Source organism: Enoplosus armatus, chromosome 17 (genome assembly GCF_043641665.1).
Source record: "Enoplosus armatus isolate fEnoArm2 chromosome 17, fEnoArm2.hap1, whole genome shotgun sequence".
Taxonomy (NCBI): Eukaryota; Metazoa; Chordata; class Actinopteri; order Centrarchiformes; family Enoplosidae; genus Enoplosus; species Enoplosus armatus.
In genome coordinates this window covers 21829254-21849775 of record NC_092196.1, presented here as the reverse complement: position 1 = coordinate 21849775, position 20522 = coordinate 21829254, and the positions used below count along the sequence as shown (strand labels likewise).

At 41.6% G+C, this 20522-nt stretch overlaps 1 protein-coding gene across 1 annotated transcript in view; it reads right to left on the bottom strand.

Annotated features, from left to right (window-relative positions):
* Positions 1 to 493: 493 nt before the first annotated feature.
* The window catches only part of arhgap27l (Rho GTPase activating protein 27, like), a 28698-nt gene continuing 8669 nt past the window's right edge, over positions 494 to 20522 (bottom strand). The window contains exons 3-22 of the mRNA XM_070922495.1: positions 19438 to 20381; positions 14346 to 14567; positions 13232 to 13411; positions 12447 to 12605; positions 11931 to 11999; positions 11682 to 11774; positions 11497 to 11592; positions 11329 to 11409; positions 11131 to 11196; positions 8432 to 8499; positions 8188 to 8275; positions 7313 to 7414; positions 6783 to 6881; positions 6493 to 6565; positions 5276 to 5395; positions 4998 to 5096; positions 4837 to 4914; positions 4447 to 4581; positions 3893 to 3998; positions 494 to 2682 (exon numbers count right to left, since the gene is read on the bottom strand). Of these exons, the coding sequence (XP_070778596.1) occupies positions 2505 to 2682; positions 3893 to 3998; positions 4447 to 4581; positions 4837 to 4914; positions 4998 to 5096; positions 5276 to 5395; positions 6493 to 6565; positions 6783 to 6881; positions 7313 to 7414; positions 8188 to 8275; positions 8432 to 8499; positions 11131 to 11196; positions 11329 to 11409; positions 11497 to 11592; positions 11682 to 11774; positions 11931 to 11999; positions 12447 to 12605; positions 13232 to 13411; positions 14346 to 14567; positions 19438 to 20381 (3056 nt within the window). The 3' untranslated portion in view covers positions 494 to 2504. The remainder of the gene's footprint in view (positions 2683 to 3892; positions 3999 to 4446; positions 4582 to 4836; positions 4915 to 4997; positions 5097 to 5275; positions 5396 to 6492; positions 6566 to 6782; positions 6882 to 7312; positions 7415 to 8187; positions 8276 to 8431; positions 8500 to 11130; positions 11197 to 11328; positions 11410 to 11496; positions 11593 to 11681; positions 11775 to 11930; positions 12000 to 12446; positions 12606 to 13231; positions 13412 to 14345; positions 14568 to 19437; positions 20382 to 20522) is intronic.

The following is a 20522-nucleotide window of genomic DNA, read 5'->3' as shown; positions in this document are numbered from 1 at the left end:
TTGTCATCTTGGAATATGCCCGTGCCATCAGGGAAGAAAAACTCCATTGATGGAAAGACCTGGTCATTCAGTATATTCAGGTAGTCAGCTGACCTCATTCTTTGGGCACAAAACGTTGCTGAACCTAGACCTGACCAACTGCAGCAACCCCAGATCATAACACTGCCCCCACAGGCTTGTACGGTAGGCACTAGGCATGATGGGTGCATCACTTCATCCACCTCTCTTCTTACCCTGATGCGCCCATCACTCTGGAACAGGGTAAATCTGGACTCATCAGACCACATGACCTTCCATTGCTTGAGTCCAATCTTTATGCTCCCTAGCAAATTGAAGCCTTTTTTTCCGATTAGCCTCACTGATCAGTGGTTTTCTTGGGGCTACACATCTGTTTAGTCCCAATCCCTTGAGTTCCCTTCGCATTGTGCGTGTGGAAATGCTCTTACTTTCACTACGGGCAGTGTATTTGACAAAACACTCCTGAACACTGGCACACAGATCAGCTTTATATTTATTAATGGCCAGTAAAATACCCTACGTACAGAGTTTAATCTGTTAATCTTCCATGTTAACTTTATCTGTCTATATCTGTAATACATATAAACTCAACAGTATAAAAACATAGTCGTACAGATTATCATTTATAGAATTCATCGTTACAGCAGGACACAAAATACAACATTAAAAATGTTCCTGTAAAATTCATCCCTTAAAAAACAAACATGTCTGTAAATCCTCGTTTTCTGTTTTCAATAACTTGTGGAGTCCCTCAGGAAAACATCCTGGGGTCACTGCACTTTAAAGAAACACTTTAAGATTTAATAAATCCTCTTGTTCTCTGTCTTAAATGGATAGTTCCAGGATATGTTTAGCCCAGCTTAGCAGAAAGACTTCCATCCTGTAACAAAGGGGCAGTCAACAACACTACTGTACCTGATGACATCATCACATCACCAAGATTAAGTTTTGATCCAGTGTTTAATACGATGAGGATCTTGTTCATTTCAAACTTAAATGAAACACATACTTGGTATCAACATATACTGACTTAGAAGATAACTTTGGTGTGCAAATATGTTATCCAGAGTCAGTGAATGCAACACAGACTGATGGTTGTTGAACTGATTGATACTGGGAACATATCACCTCTTATTGACTGAGACTCCAGTCTATGAACATGGACAAGTAGATATTTTGAATGAAACTAAAACACAGGTGTGTGAGGATCCAGTGTTCATGAAAACCAGCTAGAATCATATATTATCCACCATCATCATATACATAAAAATTCCACAGGCTGTTCATGTTCAGGACAGGTAAGCCCAAAATCTGAGGTCTTTCCAAGGAAACATCTCTTGTTTGGTGTGAGATGGCTAAGTAGAGGTTTTCCTTGGGTATGAGTTCTGTTATTTTGCTCCTGAGAGATCTTTGAATACCAAAACACCAGGAACTGGCATGTGTTCAAAAACAGGAAAGCAGAGGCAGAATCCCCAGAGACTGGCAGATCATGGACGTAAAGGGGTTTTAAAGGTTCTACAGACATGGTATGTGTTTTTGAGGTGCCAAGCAAGCAGGACACTGTGAAGGTTGTTGGTCTGTTGCGATTCCAGCTTGTCATGTCCAGGGTTTTCGGTGGTTCCACTCAGGTTCTACTTGGGTCATTTAAGGCTTGGTGGTCTGGTGGTGAGACAGAGGTTCTGTGTAGCCAACAGATTCCAGGTTTAACCCCCAGGGAACTTCAATATCCACAGAATTTCATAGAAATTGAGGAGATGATGTTTGGTTCCAGAGTTCTACAAGGTCCCAAAATGATCCTGCACTTTTGTGGATAGTCCTCACTCAAAGGTATGGTAACTGTGTTATATATGGCTTGGTGGTCTGGTGGTGAGAGCATTATGTACTCAACAGGTTCCAGGCTCAACGCCCCCATACATTTAAAAATCCACAGAACTAAAAAAAAAAGAACAAAGGTTCAATTCCCATAGCTTTAATTACTATACATTTTAAAAACAGGAAGAGATGAGTTCGGGTCCAAAGATATCTACAAGGTTCTGGAAGGATCTGGAACTTGTTGAGACAGTTTTTGCTCAAAGTGTAAAATATGTTTGGTTTTTTTTTCAATTAGCCAAAAAGTGTTTTTGTTGGTCTTTTGGGTTGGAACATGACTCAAGTTTAAGGTTTCAAAACCAGTCTGGGTTTTAGATGATTTCAGGCCCAGTGGTTAGAGAGGGGCCTGGTGAAGCCTGCATCTACAAGGTTCTAGAAGGGTTCTATTTGGGTAACTTAGGGCACAGTGGTTAGAAAGGGGCATCATGTAGCCAGCAGATTCCGAGTTCAATCCCTGGTGAACTTTGGTTTGAGAAGAGGTGGTGTTGAGGTCCAAAGTTTGAGAGGGTTCTCTGACTCTTTGGAAGATTTTTGGCAGGTCTCATGATGTTTGGGAGGCTTCCAGGAGGTCCACAGAGAGCTCTGGAAGGTTCCAAAGGAGTTCCAGGAGGTTCCCCCTACCTCTGGGAGAAGATGGTCTGGAACTCATTGAGCATGAGCTCCACTATCTGGCTCTGGAACACCATGTTGATCGTCATATTGGCTGACTCGGTCTGGGGGCGGAGCAACGTGGGGCCAAACACGATGGCAACACTCTGAACCGACATCCTGTTAGACTCCTTGTGCTCAATCACCCTGGAGAGAGAGAAATTCAAGAATTTGTTTCCTGTTGCAGTCAAGTTTAGCAAAGAATAATTTTTGTATGTTTGAAAATAGTAGTAATTAGTAGTATTAGTAATAGTAGTAATTATTATTATTATATTCAACTACAGTATTGCTCAATATTTCTTTGAGAGAAAAGGTTAGGGTTTTCAGGAGTCTTTTGTTCTTATTCATATTCCTTATCCTACATTTGAATGTCACTGATACCTCCAGCATGATTTGCTTTCATGTATATGAATATGTGTTTACACTGTTATGAACATATTGTCTTTGACAGCATATCCTTTCTTGGTGTTGTTGTGGGACAATTTTAGTTGATGGAAGGCAAATGTGGCCATACATTCACCCTGGTCTAACTAAAATGTCCTCTTGTGTCTGGTTGCACAAAGACAAATTGTCCTTAACCTAACAGACAGACTCGGGTTTAATCAGCTACACAGAGCCATCACTAGGACCAGTTTGCGAAATAAGGGTGATCTCAGGACCATTAAATGACACATATACATACATCTTTGGCAGGTCTTTACTGTACAGTTAATTTGCATGTAATTTTGAACACCGTCAGTATGTATAAATTAGCATAGGCATACATATGCCCTCTGCATTTTAAAAAGCCTTTAGTCCAATGAACATAAACCAATCCATATACAAAACAAAAGTCCTTATTTCAACCACGGGAAAACAATAAAAACTGTCTCTAAATAAGTAAATAGGTTGGGGTTTTTTAAATGGACACATCTGCCCTTGGACTACACTCATATTCAGTTAGCAGATCATTTCAGAAGAGTTAATAAGATATTTAAACTTATTTATTATTTTGATTTCAAAACGAATGTTTGGTGTTGTTGTATAGCTACTTGGATCAATTTACTGATCATGATGTAGTCTGTATGAAAAGAATCACATATGGCCCGTATTTTACACACTGAGTACAACTCATTCATACGATGTTCTGGTCTTATGTTTAAGACACTCCTCAATCTAAAAAAAAAAGGTCCAACAATCAGAAGAAAAGAGAAAAGATCACCCAGAAGAAGTCTTTTTAGAAGTGTTCATGCAACCTCTAAAACCTTCCCTTCTCATCACTCGTACTACATTGTTAGCAAACCAAAAATGAATTAGAGTTTTCTCTCAGTGGTCATAGCTAAGAGAGGTGTCCTGGATGCAGAGTCAGTTGTCTCACTTGCGCAGGTGTTTGAACAGCAGCTCCATGGTGTTGTGGTTTGGCAGAGGCAGAGTGCGAACCAGGTCCTTCATGTAGGAGACTCTCAGGCTGTAGTCTTGGATTTCTGCATGGAAATAAACACACAGAGCTCCTTCTAAACACTGACGGGCCCATGACCATCAGGCACCATTTTACCACTGACTGTGGTCTAGTTAGACATGTCACGTCAACATAATTTCCAGCAGACTGTAAAAACTAATTGGTGTCTATCTTGGATCAGGTCTGACTGTCCTCTGGTCCTTTTCAGGTTTGGGTCTAATTTCTTTTAAATTAATTTGTGCAGGTCGGGTTCAGGTAGGTTTTTCATGGGTCCTTTTCAGATTGGATCCTGAATTTTGGACCCATGAGAACTTCTACCCCCTACACCTGACGAATGCACAACTTGCTAGACTCTCATTGGTATTAGCTCAGAATTTGAAAGTGAAGGTAGAAAGTGTACATATATGTGTAATATTTTGTACACTGTGCATGAGGTGTGTACAGTATTTGATGAAGGTTTTTTGTGTACTGACGGATGGCAGCGATGAACTTGTCAAAGCAGCTGAAGGGGAACAACGGCTCTGGGAGCTCTCGCAGGAAAAGCTTCAAAGCTCCGGTGATCACATGGATCTCCTCCCACTGTCCGTCCTCCAAGTCCAGTTGCTCCTCTGCAGGGACGACAAACCTTCAGTTTGTAGAAACCAATCATCTCTGGACACAGTATAATTACATCAAACACATAAAGCAGGACATCATCTGCATATGATGAAATTTTGAGAGCACGTTATTTTACAGATCCATAATTTCCTAATAATTTTAAGTTAAACTTTGTATAGGTCATTGGCCAGGAGTCAGTTGATGGCAAGAGAAAGATAAATTCACATTCACATCTGACGCCACATAAACAACTACCAGTTTGTTACCATGATCAGCTTTGTGTCGTAGTTTCTGGATCACAGCCAGATTTCCGCTCACTCTGTAGATCCCGTCCACATCCAGACCTGAACACACACACACAATTACACACACATCAGTCTGCTGTGTGTTCATTTGTATTAAATGTGTGTTTCTATTGTGTGTTTACCTCTCCTCTCCACCGCTCTGATACACTTCTCCACAAATTTGGGAACGGTGGTGTTTTCTCTGTGACAGAGTGTATCCAGATGACAGCCGAATACGTTATCTGGACCAGAGATGAATAATATAATAATATAATGATGCTGTTCACATGTCGGAACACCTCACTGTGCATCATCACGTACATAATAACTCACTAGACCTTCAGTTTTGTGTGAACTTTGTTTCTATTTGATGACTTGATGAGTCTGGTAACCATTGAAACAGGCTGAGATGTAAGTTTACCTCTGATGTAGCCTTTCTCTTTGACACTCTGCAGCGTTGGCCTGCGCTGGAGGAAACGTCGTAGTTTCGTTCGAACTCGACTCTCTTCAGACTCGGCTGTTCCTGATGAACTCCTGGTCGCTAAAACAGAGAAGAAGAAGAATATCAGAGGTCTGAGCATAACAGGAAGCAGACTTAGAGACTCTGAGGAGGTGTTTTGACTTATTTTGGTTTAATATAATTAATTTATGTTATGTGTACTTCAAAAGATCCGTCACTAAAAAGAAATGTTGAAACACGTCATTTACAAATAATATGTATAAGAACACATCAAATACCTGCTTATTATTACGTCACGTCAAACAAACTTTATTTATGAAGTCCAAAATCACAAATGTGCCTCAAATGGCTTTACAATCTGAAAAGCACATGACACCCTCTATGCTTACACCCTCAACTCGGATAAGGAAGAAACCTCAGGAAGACCTACATTCAGCTTTTCTTTTGATGCCACAAGGAAGTAACCTTTTTTTATTTGTGAATGTGAGAAGCAGAAGTCCGTTAAAGCTGCAGTAGTCAGTAAAAGGTTGAGTTATTTTGAGCTTCTACTACACATGCTGCATTCAGTTTCATACATGTAGATAGGAATTCAGAATCCCCTGCGTGTGCTTGAAAAATAAAAGTTTTAGTTTTAGTTAACAACCTGACCTGATCACATAAACATATTTTTTACAAAACTGTCTACTCACAGTTCACCAATATGTTTTAAAAGACTCATTGGTGTTAGCTGTTAATCTCAGTTCACAGTCAGACTTCTCTGGTGAAGACACATGTGAATGATTCTACTGAGAGAAAACAGAAAACATGAACCAGTCTTTAACAAAGAATATCCAACTAGATGTTACACCTGCATTTTTTACACTATTTCCACCTCCATGTTCACTAAATCTGACATTATTTAACTTTAAATTAAAACAAGAAGTTGATTCTTGACTTCTTGTTTTAACAAAAAAACAATCTCAACTCAAGTTCAACTTTCTCACTTGTTCTGGAGCATTTGACAGCATTCCATCGTCTTCGTTACCGAAATGTAGATTTGATGGATGAAAAGTCCCGGAGGTTCTGAACATCGATTGTAACTGAGCAAACTCAATCAGCTGATGATGACCATGTGATATGGTCAGAAAGTAAGTGGACCTTGAGTTGAGATTGTTTTGTGTTCTAGATTATGGACTCACATGTCCTCTTCCTGTCTTTGTCCTCTTTGTCTGAAGCGGCTTCGTCGTCGTCCTCTGACAGATGATCCTGTTCCTGAAAGAGTTCAACTGAATGAAACAACTTCTCACAGCAGCTGTCCTGACCCCAGATCTGTTTTGTGCTAATGTTATTAACTATCTGGTTTATCTGTATATCACTTTACAAACTTAGTTCTGATTGTTATGAGACATTCTGGGAAGTCCTCATAAGTATTACAACTAGTTTATTGTTCCAGTGTGTGTGTGTGTGTGTGTGTGTGTGTGTGTGTTACCAGCTGTTTGATGGTGTCCTGCATCACTTTCAGCCAATCACTGATGATGCTCTCTGTGTCGTACTGCATGAGATACTCGCAGCCCTGACGAGTCCTCAGCTGCACACAAACACAACAACACGCCCACATGTTACTACAGTAACCACGGCAACACATCCAGTCAGAGAGAGGCTGGACTCTGGTATCCACGGTAACCACGGTGGCAATGATAAAGCACATGGTGAAAGCGGTGAAGATGAAACCATGCATTTAGAATCAACAGTAAGCATGGCAACAGAGATGTGGAACCTTTAGAGCAGCCTGCAACCATGGCAACAGAGCCATACAGCCTCTGGAGCAGTCTGTAGCCATGGTAACAGAGCCATACAGCCTCTGGAGCAGACTGTAGCCATGGCAACAGAGCCATACAGCCACTAGAGCAGACTGTAGCCATGGTAACAGAATCATACAGCCTCTCGAGCAGACTGTAGCCATGGTTACAGATTGCTACAGTCTGCTCTAAAGTATAGCCCTGGTAACAGACGGAGTACCTCTAGAACGTTCTTCTTGGATGACTTGTCCTTGGAGGCCCAGCCCACTGAGGCTCCCCTCAGCTCGACGGTGTATTCTGGAACAATCTGAGACGATTTACTCTGAAGAGCAGGAAGTCATCATCAGCTTCATCATTATCATTATGGATCAGTTTCACTGTAATTAGTCAACGTGACTGACGGACAAATCTGAGCGTATTTTGTCATATTTGTTTGCATGTTTAATATTGTGTTGCCTGACAGTGTTTTGTGTTGCAGCTGAACGACATGTTTAACGGCACTTTATGTTAAAGAATAAGATTAAAGAAATGTTAGCAGTGCTTTGAGCTGAATGCTAACATGCTCAGATTGCCATTCTAATAAGCTATGCTAGGTATGCTGTCTTAGTTTAGTGTGTTAGCATGTTAACATTTGCTAATTAGCAGTAAATACAAAGTACAGCTGAGGCTGATGAATGTCATTAGTTGTGCAGGTATTTGATCCAGCGCCGCCACAAAATCTGGTTTTAAAGAATGTGCACCTTAAATCAGCCTGATTACATCAGCTTTGAATTGGCTCAGTGGAAGAATTTGATTCTGGTTCAGGATGTTATGGCACGATTTTCACAAAGACCTCGTTAATGAAGCACCTCTGGGTTCCTGTCAGCTAGTCTGCACTGGATTCTTTGTGGGTGCTGATTGGTCAAATGTGCAAATATTTTTCTGATGATCAGATCAGAAGAATGTTTAAACATTTGACGTTTTATTATTTGCTGAAATATTTGTTAAAGATTTCTGTGACTTATTGTTATATTTAATAACCTCATAACTAAGTGTTAGCTATATTATTACAGTATATATAATAAGTGTTGTTAACAACCCAGTAAGTGTTCTTACAGTGTTCCCAGTGGGAGCAGATTTGGGGTCTCTGTGGAAGGTGAGGATCCCACCGTGGAGGACGGTCCAGGACTGACTCCAGTTCTTCCTGTCAACAACAACAGCACAAACAACAAACTGAACAAACTGCTCCACATGTGGAATCACAGATATAAAATTAAGAAAGCTGCAGAAATAAAAAGCTTCTCTCTTCCATCAAAACGTTTTTCAGGAGAAAAATCTACAATATGACTTAAAGTCTCACCTGATCTTTTTGCCGTTATCAGCTACTTTGGTCTTGTTTATGATTCCTGCTTTCTCCAGCAGGTGACACTGTAGAAACACACAGGCAGACACACAGGTGAGTCTTCAGGTTTCTTTAAACCTGTAGGTCGGCTTTGAAATGTGACTCCTGTGTAAACATGGGAGTGTGAGGTGAGGTGTGTGTGTGTGTGTGTGTGTGTGTGTGTGTGTGTGTGCGCGCGCTCAGTCTTCCCTCTCTACCTGCAGCTCAAACATATTTTTATCTCTGTGAATAAAATCTACCTGAAGACTCTTTTACATCTTTGTGTCCTTGATTTATTCATCAGTCTGATGAGTCCTGGAAACTTCACCTTAAAAACACACAATTACACAACACTACGCACATTTGAACTAAAACCTCCTGAAGGAACCTGGAGATTTTTATCAAGAAACTCTAGATCTTCCTCAGGGACCTTAGAAACTCCTCAAGAACCTCTAGAACAGGGGTATTCAACTAAATTTCGAAGAGGTCCAGTTAGAGAAAATGTCCTCAAGCAAAGGTCCGGGACATCATAATGTCTAACTTGCGTTGTGAGTTAGTGTGATATATATTGAAGTAGTCTAGTAGTTGTATCAACGTCTGCATGTAATCAACAACTGACTGTCAAATTTTGACAATATTTATTGTCACTTAACATTGAACTCTACAGATATATAATACTGTAGATATGTATAATGTTCTTCTCTCATTAAGTAAAAGAAGGGCTGCATTTAAAAATAGAATAGAGAAAATAAATAAAATAGCTTTAGAAAAATTGTGCATCTTAAAATAAAGTGCTTAATTTGAGAAAAACAAAATAAAGTGTAGCAGCAGCTTGAGTTTCCCTTTTTCTTTGTTAACTGTTTCACATCTTGACTTCACAGTCTCAACCAATGTCACAATAAATAATGTGTCTTCTCTCCGTCCCGCTCACTCGTCTCTCCGTCTTCTCTCCCTGTGTCGTTCACTCATCTTATCATCTGTCACTCGCCTCTCACCTCTCTCGTCTGTCTGTATTCAGAGTCGCAGTGTTTATTGCCTGGAATGCACAGATTTGATTGGCTGAGTAGCGTCACGTGGGCTGGCGTAATTCGCATGCAATTGGTCTGTGAGTTTCTCAAGCCGCTAAACCAGTGCCGCAAAGACCAGAAAAGCAGCGCCGGGCTAAAATAGGCCCGTCAAAATTTAAAATCCCTTAATAATTTATTGATTATAGGTCCGGGTCCATATAGGACGGCGTCTGGGTCCGGACTCGGACCGCTGTCCGCCTGTTAGTGACCATGCTCTAGAACATCATTATGGTCCCCTCGAGTCTCTTGAACATCTTAATAGACCCACAGAAACTCCTCAAGCATCACAAAAAGATCCCAAAGAACCTGTAGAATATCCCTCCCAGACCCTTAGAATCTCCACAATGACCCATAGTGCCTTCTTACAAGGACCCCTAAAAACTTATTATAAAGTTTATAAAGGCCCATAGACCTTCCTCTTAACACTTCATCAAGGACCTGTAGAACATCTTTAAAGACAACTAAAACTCCTCAAGGTCCCCTAGAATGTCTTTAAGAACAAGAACAACCTACTCAAGGACCCCCGAAACATCTTCAGAGACCCCTTGAACCTCATTAACAACTCCTAGAAGCTCCTCTAGAACCCACATATACTGTACTTCCCAAAAACTCCTGGATCTTTCACAATGATTCACAAAACCTTCCCTTGATACCCCTAGTTCCTTATCAAGGACCTCTAAAACGTCCCCATGGACCCTTTGCAGTCAGACCTGCCCAAGGACATCTGGCTGAGTCAGCCATCTTTTAAATCTCTTCTTAAAACAGACTTTGATCAGATCAGATTTTTGTTTTACTTGAATCGTCTCTTTCTTTCTTTCTTTCTTTGCTTCTTAACTGGATTTAGTTTCTTCTTTTTTATTCTGGTCCAGTTGATGCCCTTTGTTCCCTAAAAGTTCCCTGTTTCATTAGATTTTAGATTTGATTTTGCATTGATTGTTATTAGTTTGTTGTCTTGTGTGAAACTTTGGTTTATTAAAAAGATGTTATTATCTTTACAGAGCAGTTAGTTCCTCAGTGTCACCCCGAGAACCATCAGCAGAACCATCAGCAAAACCATCAGCAGAGCCCAACAAGAGCCTCAGAGTTCAGTGTTAATACACATGATGAATTAATGTTTATGTGTGATTAGGAGGGTTAGTTAAGAAACACTGGACAACTTTCTGGGCAATTAAATACCCAATTTCTGGGTATTAAAAGTCTGAGGCTTGTCAGCCCCCTCTAGAGGCTGCAATGTTCATTACAGCCACATCTGGACATATCAAAATTGTAATAATAGTATAAATACTTGTTGTGACATCTGTCTCAAAGTGTTGGGCAGCATCCTTCAAGAAAGATATTTCAAAATGTTTTGAAACGTCCTGATGAGACTGAAGCCATGAGAGTGAAGAGACACAGCAGGGGGCGCTGTCTGTCTGAACTGCCCAGAAAGTTCCCTTCAGGTAACGAGTTAGTGTTTTAGAAATGAAATAAAATGTTAGTTTGATTGTCCGTGTGTTAGAATATTAGTCAATAAAACCTTTACATGGAAACTACAGGAGATCTGACACAACCACTAATATCTGACAAAGACCACCAGGCAACCTCAGCAGCCAATCAGGGCCCAGGACCTACGTGCAGCTGGTGGGAGCCTGTGCTCCGATCAGACAGATTCCTCTTCAGTCTTTGCCTATCAGAGAGCTTGATGAGGAAGAACAGGATGATATCACAAGGTGTCGACAGATAAATGAATGAATGAATGATGTGTAACGGATCTGAATGAGGCAGGGAGACAGGTGTGTGAGACAGTGACTCAGGTGAGTGTGTGTCTACCTGTGGACTGTCGGGGGACTGTTTTCTGCTGGACACCTCAGTGAGGTCGGAGACATTCCTCCTGTGGCTGGGAGCAAACATCTGTGACACAGAAAATCATGTAAGTCATTCTCTTGTTCGTACAAGTTGTTTTCTTGTTGCATATATTTTTATGTTTGTTTGACTCACATCTTCGGCCACACTGTGTCTCCAGTTCCTGACCTGTGGAGTCATTCCCTCCTCAGAAACTCCATTTCCCATCAGCCTTTGAGGCAAAGGCGGAACCTGGAATAATCAATTAATTAATTAATAGAAAATCAGGTGCATAAACCACCTGACTCACTAACAAACTTACTGATCTATTGATTGATTACCTCCTGCAGCCTCAACAGGGAGCCGTTTCCATCTTTCAGGTCCAGTTGAGCTCTGGGAATCAGACTCACGTGCTGCTGAGGATTCTGGGGTCCCTGTAATAATATTAGATATTATAGAGTCCGGTCTAGACCTGCTCTATATGTAAAGTATAGAGATAACTTGTTGTGATTTGGCACCATATAGATCAAATACAATTGAATTGAATGTGTGTGTGTGTGTGTGTGTGTGTGTGTGTGTGTGTGTTGTACCGTTGTGAAGACAGCGTCGTTGCTGTCATTCTGTACGTCTACAGGATAATCTTCCTCTGGCAGCGGAGGCTTCAGTTTAATCACACAAACAACAGTCATTACAGAAAATTCACCATTTTTAATTTGATAAAATGATCCTAAATAATCTGAAGATGAAACAGACCTGATCATTTGCTGCTGACATTTTACCTGATGTACTTACAGAAAGGTTTTTCAGATAATAAAGTTGAACTTGAAAACACACTAACGTTCTTCGGCAGTGGAGAAGTTATGTGAGGTTCAGCAAGTTCTCATGAGTCTTTTGTTGATGTCAAAATATTTTCACTCAAACAAAATCATTCAACCTTTCAACAAGAAAATAACATTTGTTAGGTTAACTTAGCTACAGAGCTAATAGCTGCTTCACGCGGCAGCGCCTTAAAGAATCAGACAACAGCGTGTTCTGCTGTGATTTAAGTCTATGAGACTATACTGATCTTAAATCAGACCTAATCCAGGCTTATATCAGGATCGTACCGGGCCGTCGTCGTGCCTCCTGTTGGCTGTAGATCCTGGGGGAGGTGAGGAGGGGGAGAGTGACTCTGGTGCGGCCCATGACGTGGCTCCTGAGGTGGGGTTGTAGTAATAAAATCTCCCTGAGACTTCGTCCACCAGCTGCTCCCAACCACAAGAGCCCTGACAGGAAGTTAGTTCACAGTATATTTTAATTAGTCTATGATAATGTAGTATTTCGTTGTTCTGGAAAGTATATATTATTTTTTACTGTGTTGTTTCTGCTTTAAGGCTGTTTTAATTTGTAGCATCACAAATTCATAAACAAACATTAATGCTTCTTTTGTATAATTACTCTGCATGCTTTTATCCTTTTCCCATTACTGTTTTAATTGTACGTTAGCATTTTAGCATGCCTACATGCCTACAGATACTACTGATGAAAAATAACTTTTTGGTCAACATTTAAGCACTCTGTCCCTGTTAAATAAATAAACCAACAAACAAATAAATGAATGAATGAATGAATTAAGCGAAATTCTGTGAAGTTGAAAGCTTCAGGAGAAGTGGACTTTACAGTTTACAGTCTGTAGCTTTTTAAAGGTCTTACATTTTATTAGCTTTTCATGAACAAGTGTTTCTACAGCTGCATACAAGTGTTGCATACAAGAAACAAACTTTTTGGAGGACCAGGTGAGGAAAACTAACAGTGAGTTCCTGACAGAGCAGCTCTCTGAGGGGCCACTGAGGGGCCACTGAGGTCAAGAGGAAATACTTTAATCTGAAAAATGGCCACTGGTGATTCGTACCTGAGAGGAGGCGGGGGAGAGCAGAGGGGAGGGGGAGGTCAGCTGCCCCCCTTCGCTCCCCCTCGACTGGTCCATGTCTCGAGCAGGCGGGGTTGGTGGGCAGCGGGGGTCGGACCAGGTGGTCTGTCTGGTTACAGGATGGTAATAAAACACCTTCCCGCTGTCCTGGTCAGTGTGCACCTGAACAAGGAACGTTTAGAGTCAACAAGATCAACACAGTCGAGTCCGGTTCTCTTCAGGAGAGCTGGTGCTGCATTCAGGAGCAGTCGTATTTATTGCACTCATAAGAGGAGTTCAACCACTAAATGTGGTTTTCACAACTTCATAAATGAAAAGTTTGTGATTCAACCCCTCATCTTTAAAAATGATGGTGACTATTTACTTTTACCTTTCTTTAATTCTTTATTTAATTGTAGTTCAATTTCATATTTGAACACGAATAATATATGAAATATTAAAAACATACAATCATTCTCAATATTTGAAAAATCTATTTGTTGTTTGTCACCTAGCAACAGCGTTCAAATAACTTAACTACGTGAATCTCGACCGCGATGTGTCCGCCACGGGCTGTGAATTCTCTGCTCAGCATTCAGTCTAAATATTAGGTGAAGTTTTAAACCCTGTTTGTCCTGCTGACGTGTCTTTGAACAAAGCAGTGAACCGTCACCTGTTCCTCAGTAACATGTGATTTGATCACAGTGGAACAAACCTGAACGGCTCCGATTACATCTGATGAAACTTTAATGACCTCAGTGAGTTGCAGTAACATGAAGAGAAGATTTCAACTGAACGTAAACACAAGAAAATGAAAGATGTTTGAATGACAGCTGAGACCAAAATATATGAAATATAAAATATACTGTATATCCAAGTGAAATAACAAAGGATTAAAGTCATGTTTCACTTAACCGACTCTTCCACTCCTTTCAGCACTTTAACTTGAACTGACACTTCTTCCTTCTTCTTTCATCCACCACTTACTTTACTTTACTTCCTTTCGGTGCTTCTGTCACTTCTTTTCTTCGGCTCATTATAATCTTTGAAAATGTGAACATGAAACACTGAAACACACCTGTGCTTCAGACCTATCAGAGGTCAAAGGTCACCTTACCTGCCATCCGTCCAGTGGGCTGAGGGGGGAGGCGGGGCTTATCATCCCAGAAGAGGAGGAGACTGAAGAAGAGGGGGTGGGGCCTGGTGCTGAGGGGGCGTGACCAGGAGGAGGGGATGAGGGGAGGGCGGGGCCCGAGACAGGGATCTGAGGGAGAGACGCTTTCTTCAGACTGGAGACGTTAGCGTAGATGGGCGAGTTAGGACTGAGCGAGCTGGGGTCCTACAGAGAGGGAGAGAGAGAGAGAGAGAGAGAGAGTTAGAACTGGTCATTTAACCCTTAAACACCAAGTGTGTCGTCGGAGACACGTTTGCGCAAGCGCACTTTGGATTACCATAATTACATCACAGTTTGCGCTATTGGAAAAATTTCAACGGTTTCTGAAAGCTGAAACATTGCACTTTACAGCCAATATGGTGTCATTACAGTAATTTCACTCACGCCTCTCAGTCAAAATAAGCAAAAAAGTCCAAGCGGACATTTTGAGGCTTAGGTTTTAACCCTTTAAAACCTGAACCTGGCTGTAAAGCGCAACGTCTCAGCTTTCAGAAACTTTTTCCAATAGCGGTAATCAAAAGTGCGCTTGCGCAAACGTGTCTCCAACGTCACACTCGGTGTTAAAGGGTTAAAGGGAAAGGTTAAACATTAACTATTAAATAATCAACAATTAATTATTAAATATGAACATTAAATATTAAACTGAGTCTGAGACGAGTCTGTACTCTGGAGATGAAGATGAACTCTGGCACAAAAGATATAAGGAAACCTGAATGATGTTTTATGAAGTTGTATTGTTTTATGACGTTTTATCATGTTTTGCAGACTTTTTCTGGGAGTGCTCATTAACAGTAACAGTGTGTCTCTGGGTGGAGGAAGCTGCTGTCTGACAGGAAGAACTCCTCCTATGTTTTATAAACACACACACACACACACACACACACATAAACAAGCGTAAATGAGACTGTGAAACAACATACAACATAAAAACGTTCCCTGTAATCTCCAGATGTTGAATGATGATCAGAATTTATTGTTTCTTTCTTGTTTCTTTTTAAATGTTTAAATAGTAAAAAACACAAATATCTTCAAATAATCCAGAGATGCGTCTTTGAATATAATTATTAATATATTCATCCTCAAATTTGAGTGCAAATCACATGATCACATGTTAAATGTAGTTTCTAAGTGTAATCCATGTATTTGCTTTTGTGTGATAGACTTGTTACATAACTGAACTGCATTTATACAGTCTCTGATTCACATGGAAGAGGTGGATGGAGAAGTTTGTCTGAGTAATTTATTCTGAACAAACTGTGTTTGATACCCGTCAGTCAGCTGAAGAGCACAGCTGAGTTCACCTCCTGTTGATCTGTGGAAGTGGAAATATTGCTTCATGTAAACTCTTCTAGAAACAGATCCATGGAATCAGATCTGACATGAGGACCCACCAATAAGAGCTGCCTCTAAACCAGGTACCTCCTGTGATGATGAGGACAGTTCTGACATATATATATATATATGTCAATTATAAATAATATATAATATGCTGTGTTGTTAATTCATGTTTAATTTAAGATAACACAGCAGGACTCTGACTGACCTGGACCAGGATCAGGTGTGACTCCTCTGAATGTTTAACAGTCACATTAAACTGAACACACTTCATCTCCTGTCAGCTGACTGGAGATCAGCTGTTACTCTGAAACACTGTTTGTTGTAGTCCATAAACATACATTAAATACACACACATCATAAACAGTCATAACACAACAGCTACAGCACCAGCCGGTCTTAATGAGTTTCATATTTTTAGAAGCATTAAAGTTTAGTTGAGGATGTGTGGACTTACCCATAATGCCTCTCTCTGTTTGTTTTGGTGTTAAAGTGTCTTCAACATCAAACTTCATCAGAAACAAGTCAGAAAGTTTAATAATCCATCTGTAACTGACACTGTTACGTTTCCAGACACAGCTCTCCTCAGCAGGTTGTAGCCCCGCCCCCTGTCCTTCTGTAGCCACGCCCCCTGCCTGCTGATGGGCTGTCTGGAGTTTTGGGGGAATCAACCTTTTTGAATCTGTCTGAACCTGATGGCAGGTTTGATACTGAACCTCTATGTCCCTTTACAGCCTCCTCAAGGACTCCTGGAGCCTTTTCAAGGACCCCTATAATGCCCTCAACATTCTCAAAGAGTCCTTGAATCTCTTTACGGATTCGTAGAACTTTCTCAATGACTCATCAAACACCTTCAAGGATCCGCAGACGTTTCTCAAGCTTCAGTTGTTTGTTTTGACATCTTATTGTATTCAAATGTTTCACTGCAGTCACGTGTGTTCAAAACAAACCCATTGTCCAGTGAACACACACACACACAAACACACCCAGTACAACGGTATCAGTATCAGGTCCACAGGGAGCTGCTGGTTCAACACACGCTGAAATAAACGCTCCTGAGAATCTTGATAAGCAGAGTTTATGAGCTGCACGCTGGTCAGCAGGTGTGTTTCCTTTTAAATGTTGAACAAAGTCATCAACATGAAAACAGCTGATTAAACATCACAGAGTCCAAACTGGCTGCTCATCAGGCTGCAGTCGAGGCAGCAGGAAGACCACGTGTTGCTGCCACCTGCTGGTCACATGGTTTAAAATTAACTACAAGAAGAAGAAGAAGAAGCAGGATGTCAGATCTGTTGAACTTGAATCATCTTCAATCCTTTTTTTCAGGACTTTTCCTGCTCAGAAGGAGCATCAGACACAATCACACCTCATGCAGGGCCACATCTACACCCACTGTGGGGCCCCGGGGTCACAGTGAGCTGCTAGTCCCGTGAGCAGCGCTCCCACAGAGGGTAGCGGCTCTGTGGGTCACTTTGAATCGTGATTCAATTATTGATGAATATTCAACATGTGAGCTGGACCACATGGCAGGCCCGGGACTCGAGTTCAGGTGAGGCGATGAACAAAGTCATCTCCGCACAGTGAACCAGGGGCCTCTGAGGGTCTGGAGCCCAGGGGCAGTTACTGACTTGATGTCTGTTTAAAAGTCACCAGCTCCACGTTTAAGTACAGTTTTGAAGTACTTGTACTTTACTTCAGTATTTCTACTCCACCACATCTCAGAGGGAAATATTTATCTGACCGCTTCAGTAACTTTACAGATTAAAACACACAAGGAATTTATAAAATATGATGTTTTGTTATTAAACAGTTTATTAAGTCCAGCTGAATCGATCAGTCCATTAATCGATCAGTGGACTGACAGGAAGTGAACTGGTTCCAGCTTCTCAGATGCAAATGTGCTGCTTTTCCTCTGAATGCTGTTAATAATTGTAATGTCTTGTTAATAATGTGGAGCTTGTTAATAATGTGGAGCTTTGTGAAGGCGTCACTTTGGGCTCTGGATCGTTGTGACCAAACTATCGATTAATGGAGAAAATAATGAGCTGATTCATCCACAATGAACTAATAATCATTAGCTGATAGTTCAGAATGAGCTCCACCTCAACCAACTCCAACAGTAACATCCTGCTTCACATTAATGAGGAGGAATAATCCTCTAATGACAGAATCTATAACAGGAGGACAGTCACAGGAGGACAGACACAGGAGGACATCTGACTGCTGAAATACAGATTATACTCACAGAGTGTTACTGGAACAGAGTATTTGTACAGTGTGGTATTAGTACTTTTACTGCAGTGAAGGATCTGAGTACTTCCTCCCCCTCTGAGTTTATCACCTACACTTCAACTGAAACTTAAATTGTTAAAGAAGTTAAAAGTTAAAAGTGAGAGCTCCTTCACATCTTTTACAGTGTACACACACACACACACACACACACACACACACTCAGGTGTCAGGTTACGCTGGTTGTTCCTCTCTCATCCTGCAGGTGTCGCTGCAGCGTCGTCCTCTCGCAGTTTCCTGTCCGACCTTGAACACATCCTGCCGGCTGTGACATCACTACATCCTGCTGACCTCATCACATCCTGCGGTGATGTCATCAGAGCCACACAGGTCGTTGTAATTATACAAATATAATAAAAATCTATATATAATTCTAATTAAAGATACATAAAATAATAATAAATCATAGAAAATGTGTAAACAACATTATAAATAAAATATTAATTAAATTGATTAATAATATTAAACAAATAAAACAAAATATAATAATAAACAAACCTGAACAAACAAATAAATAAATGAATTCAAAACAGGACCAGGATCAGTTCACAGCAGAGCTGGAGGTCAAAGGTCAGCCCTTTTCTGCTCTGATGAGAATAAAAAGAGGAAACAGCTTTTTCTTTTTCTTCTCTGAGCTTCCTGTGTGGACGCCGCAGGAAGTGACACGCTGGAGAGGGCTTTTATTTTGTAAAAAGACCTGCAGCCTGACTGGCAACAAATCAAACCCCAGAAGCACTTTGATTATTTCTGTTATATATTTGATGTAGTTTGATTATTGATTACGGAGCCGACTGTGCCGACATTCAGCCGCAATTAAACCAAACATCACAAAAACCCATCAAACTGCCAGAAACCAGTCACTGCTGCACACTGGTCCAACCCTGACCCAGAGAGACAATAAGACCTCGACCCCCTGAGACTCTTCACACAACACTAATTGATGGAAAGGCAGCGTTGACATTTTTAATAGTTCACCATAAAGACCTCCATCTTTCAATCTTTCCTGTTGGACATCCAACAACGCCAGAGCAAAAAGCACAATGAACAACACGCAGCTCAGCTACTTCAAAGATTTTGTTATTAAATAACAACATCAGTGTAAATGGTTCTGTGTAAACCACCAAAGAAACAAGAGAAAGGAAAAGAAAAATAAAGACAAATGAAAAATCAAGCTGAAGTATTTTACTATAGAAGAAGAATAACCATTGAAAACACAGCGTGACCTGCAGGTTGTTGTAGGGGTGGCCCTGGGGGACCGCGGGCCCTGTGGGACTCCACTGTTTACAAGAAAACAGCTGTTGGTTTTCATGTGTATTTATATTCATTGATTAGTATTTAAACGTGTAGCTATGTGCACATCTGTTGTTAAACTGTCGAATAAGTTATGAGAAGGTCTCAGGTGTCTTACCTGTGTGGGGGGCAGGGCAGGTGCAGATTCAGGTGGCACTCCAGGACTCACTTTTCCTCCAGCCAGAGCCTCCAGGTCCAGGTTCAGGTCCTGGATGGACTCGTAGATGTGGTTTGAATCTTCCTCCTCCAGTGAATCCTCCTCGCCGCCACTCTCCTCCATGCTCACCTCCTCCTCCTCCATCTCTTTCTTGGATTCTAGGTTGTCATGGTGACCTGGAGATGGCGAGGACATGCTGTGGAGATCGTTGTGGGGGTGGGGCATGGGGACCACCGGCATCTCCACAGGGATGGGCTGGGTCTGGGGCCGAGGTGTGGAGAGGGGGTCTGCTGGACTGAAACTGGGAACTCGATGTTTCCCAGAGTCCCTATGGTCGTCCAGGATCCCTGAAAGGTGCTTTTTGCTCAGAGCATCATCAGCCATATTTGTAGGATCACTGGTGACTGTGATCCCGGTCTCTGTGGGACCAGCAGGAGGGTTGCTGGAATGTTGCGGTGCCGGCACCACCTCAGACGACAGGTCGTGGAAATCCAGTGGGACGCCGAACGTGGACATGCGGTTCTCAGTCTTGCGGTATCTGGTTGAAGCATCTGGTCTAAGTCGGATCGTCACCTCATCTCCCGGTTTGGTTTTGGTCCCGCTGTGTTCTTCCAGAGCCTTTGGAACAGGGACAGGGACTGGGACAGGTGCTGCCACAGGAAGCAATACCGGTTCAGGACTGAGCGGATCTGCAAAGTCCAGAGGTGAGGGGAAGTCTGGCGGCAGCTCCTTGACATATTTAGCAGGGATGTAGAAGGGCTTAGAGCTGCGGTCACTCTGAACCTGCCACCAGTGGTCATTGGTCTTAGCCAGCAGGACGTAGCGCTCGTTGGGTTTGATGGAGACCAGCGCCCCGTCCCGACCCTGGTACTCATACTGAAACTCCACCAGGACCAGACCCAGACCTGCAGGACCCAGACCATACCGGACCAGGATCATAGGAAATAATAAAGAACAGTGTTATATCAAGTACAAAAGCTAATGCTAAAGCTAACTCAACTGCCACTGCTGCTAACATTACTACTGCTAATGCTAATGCTACTATT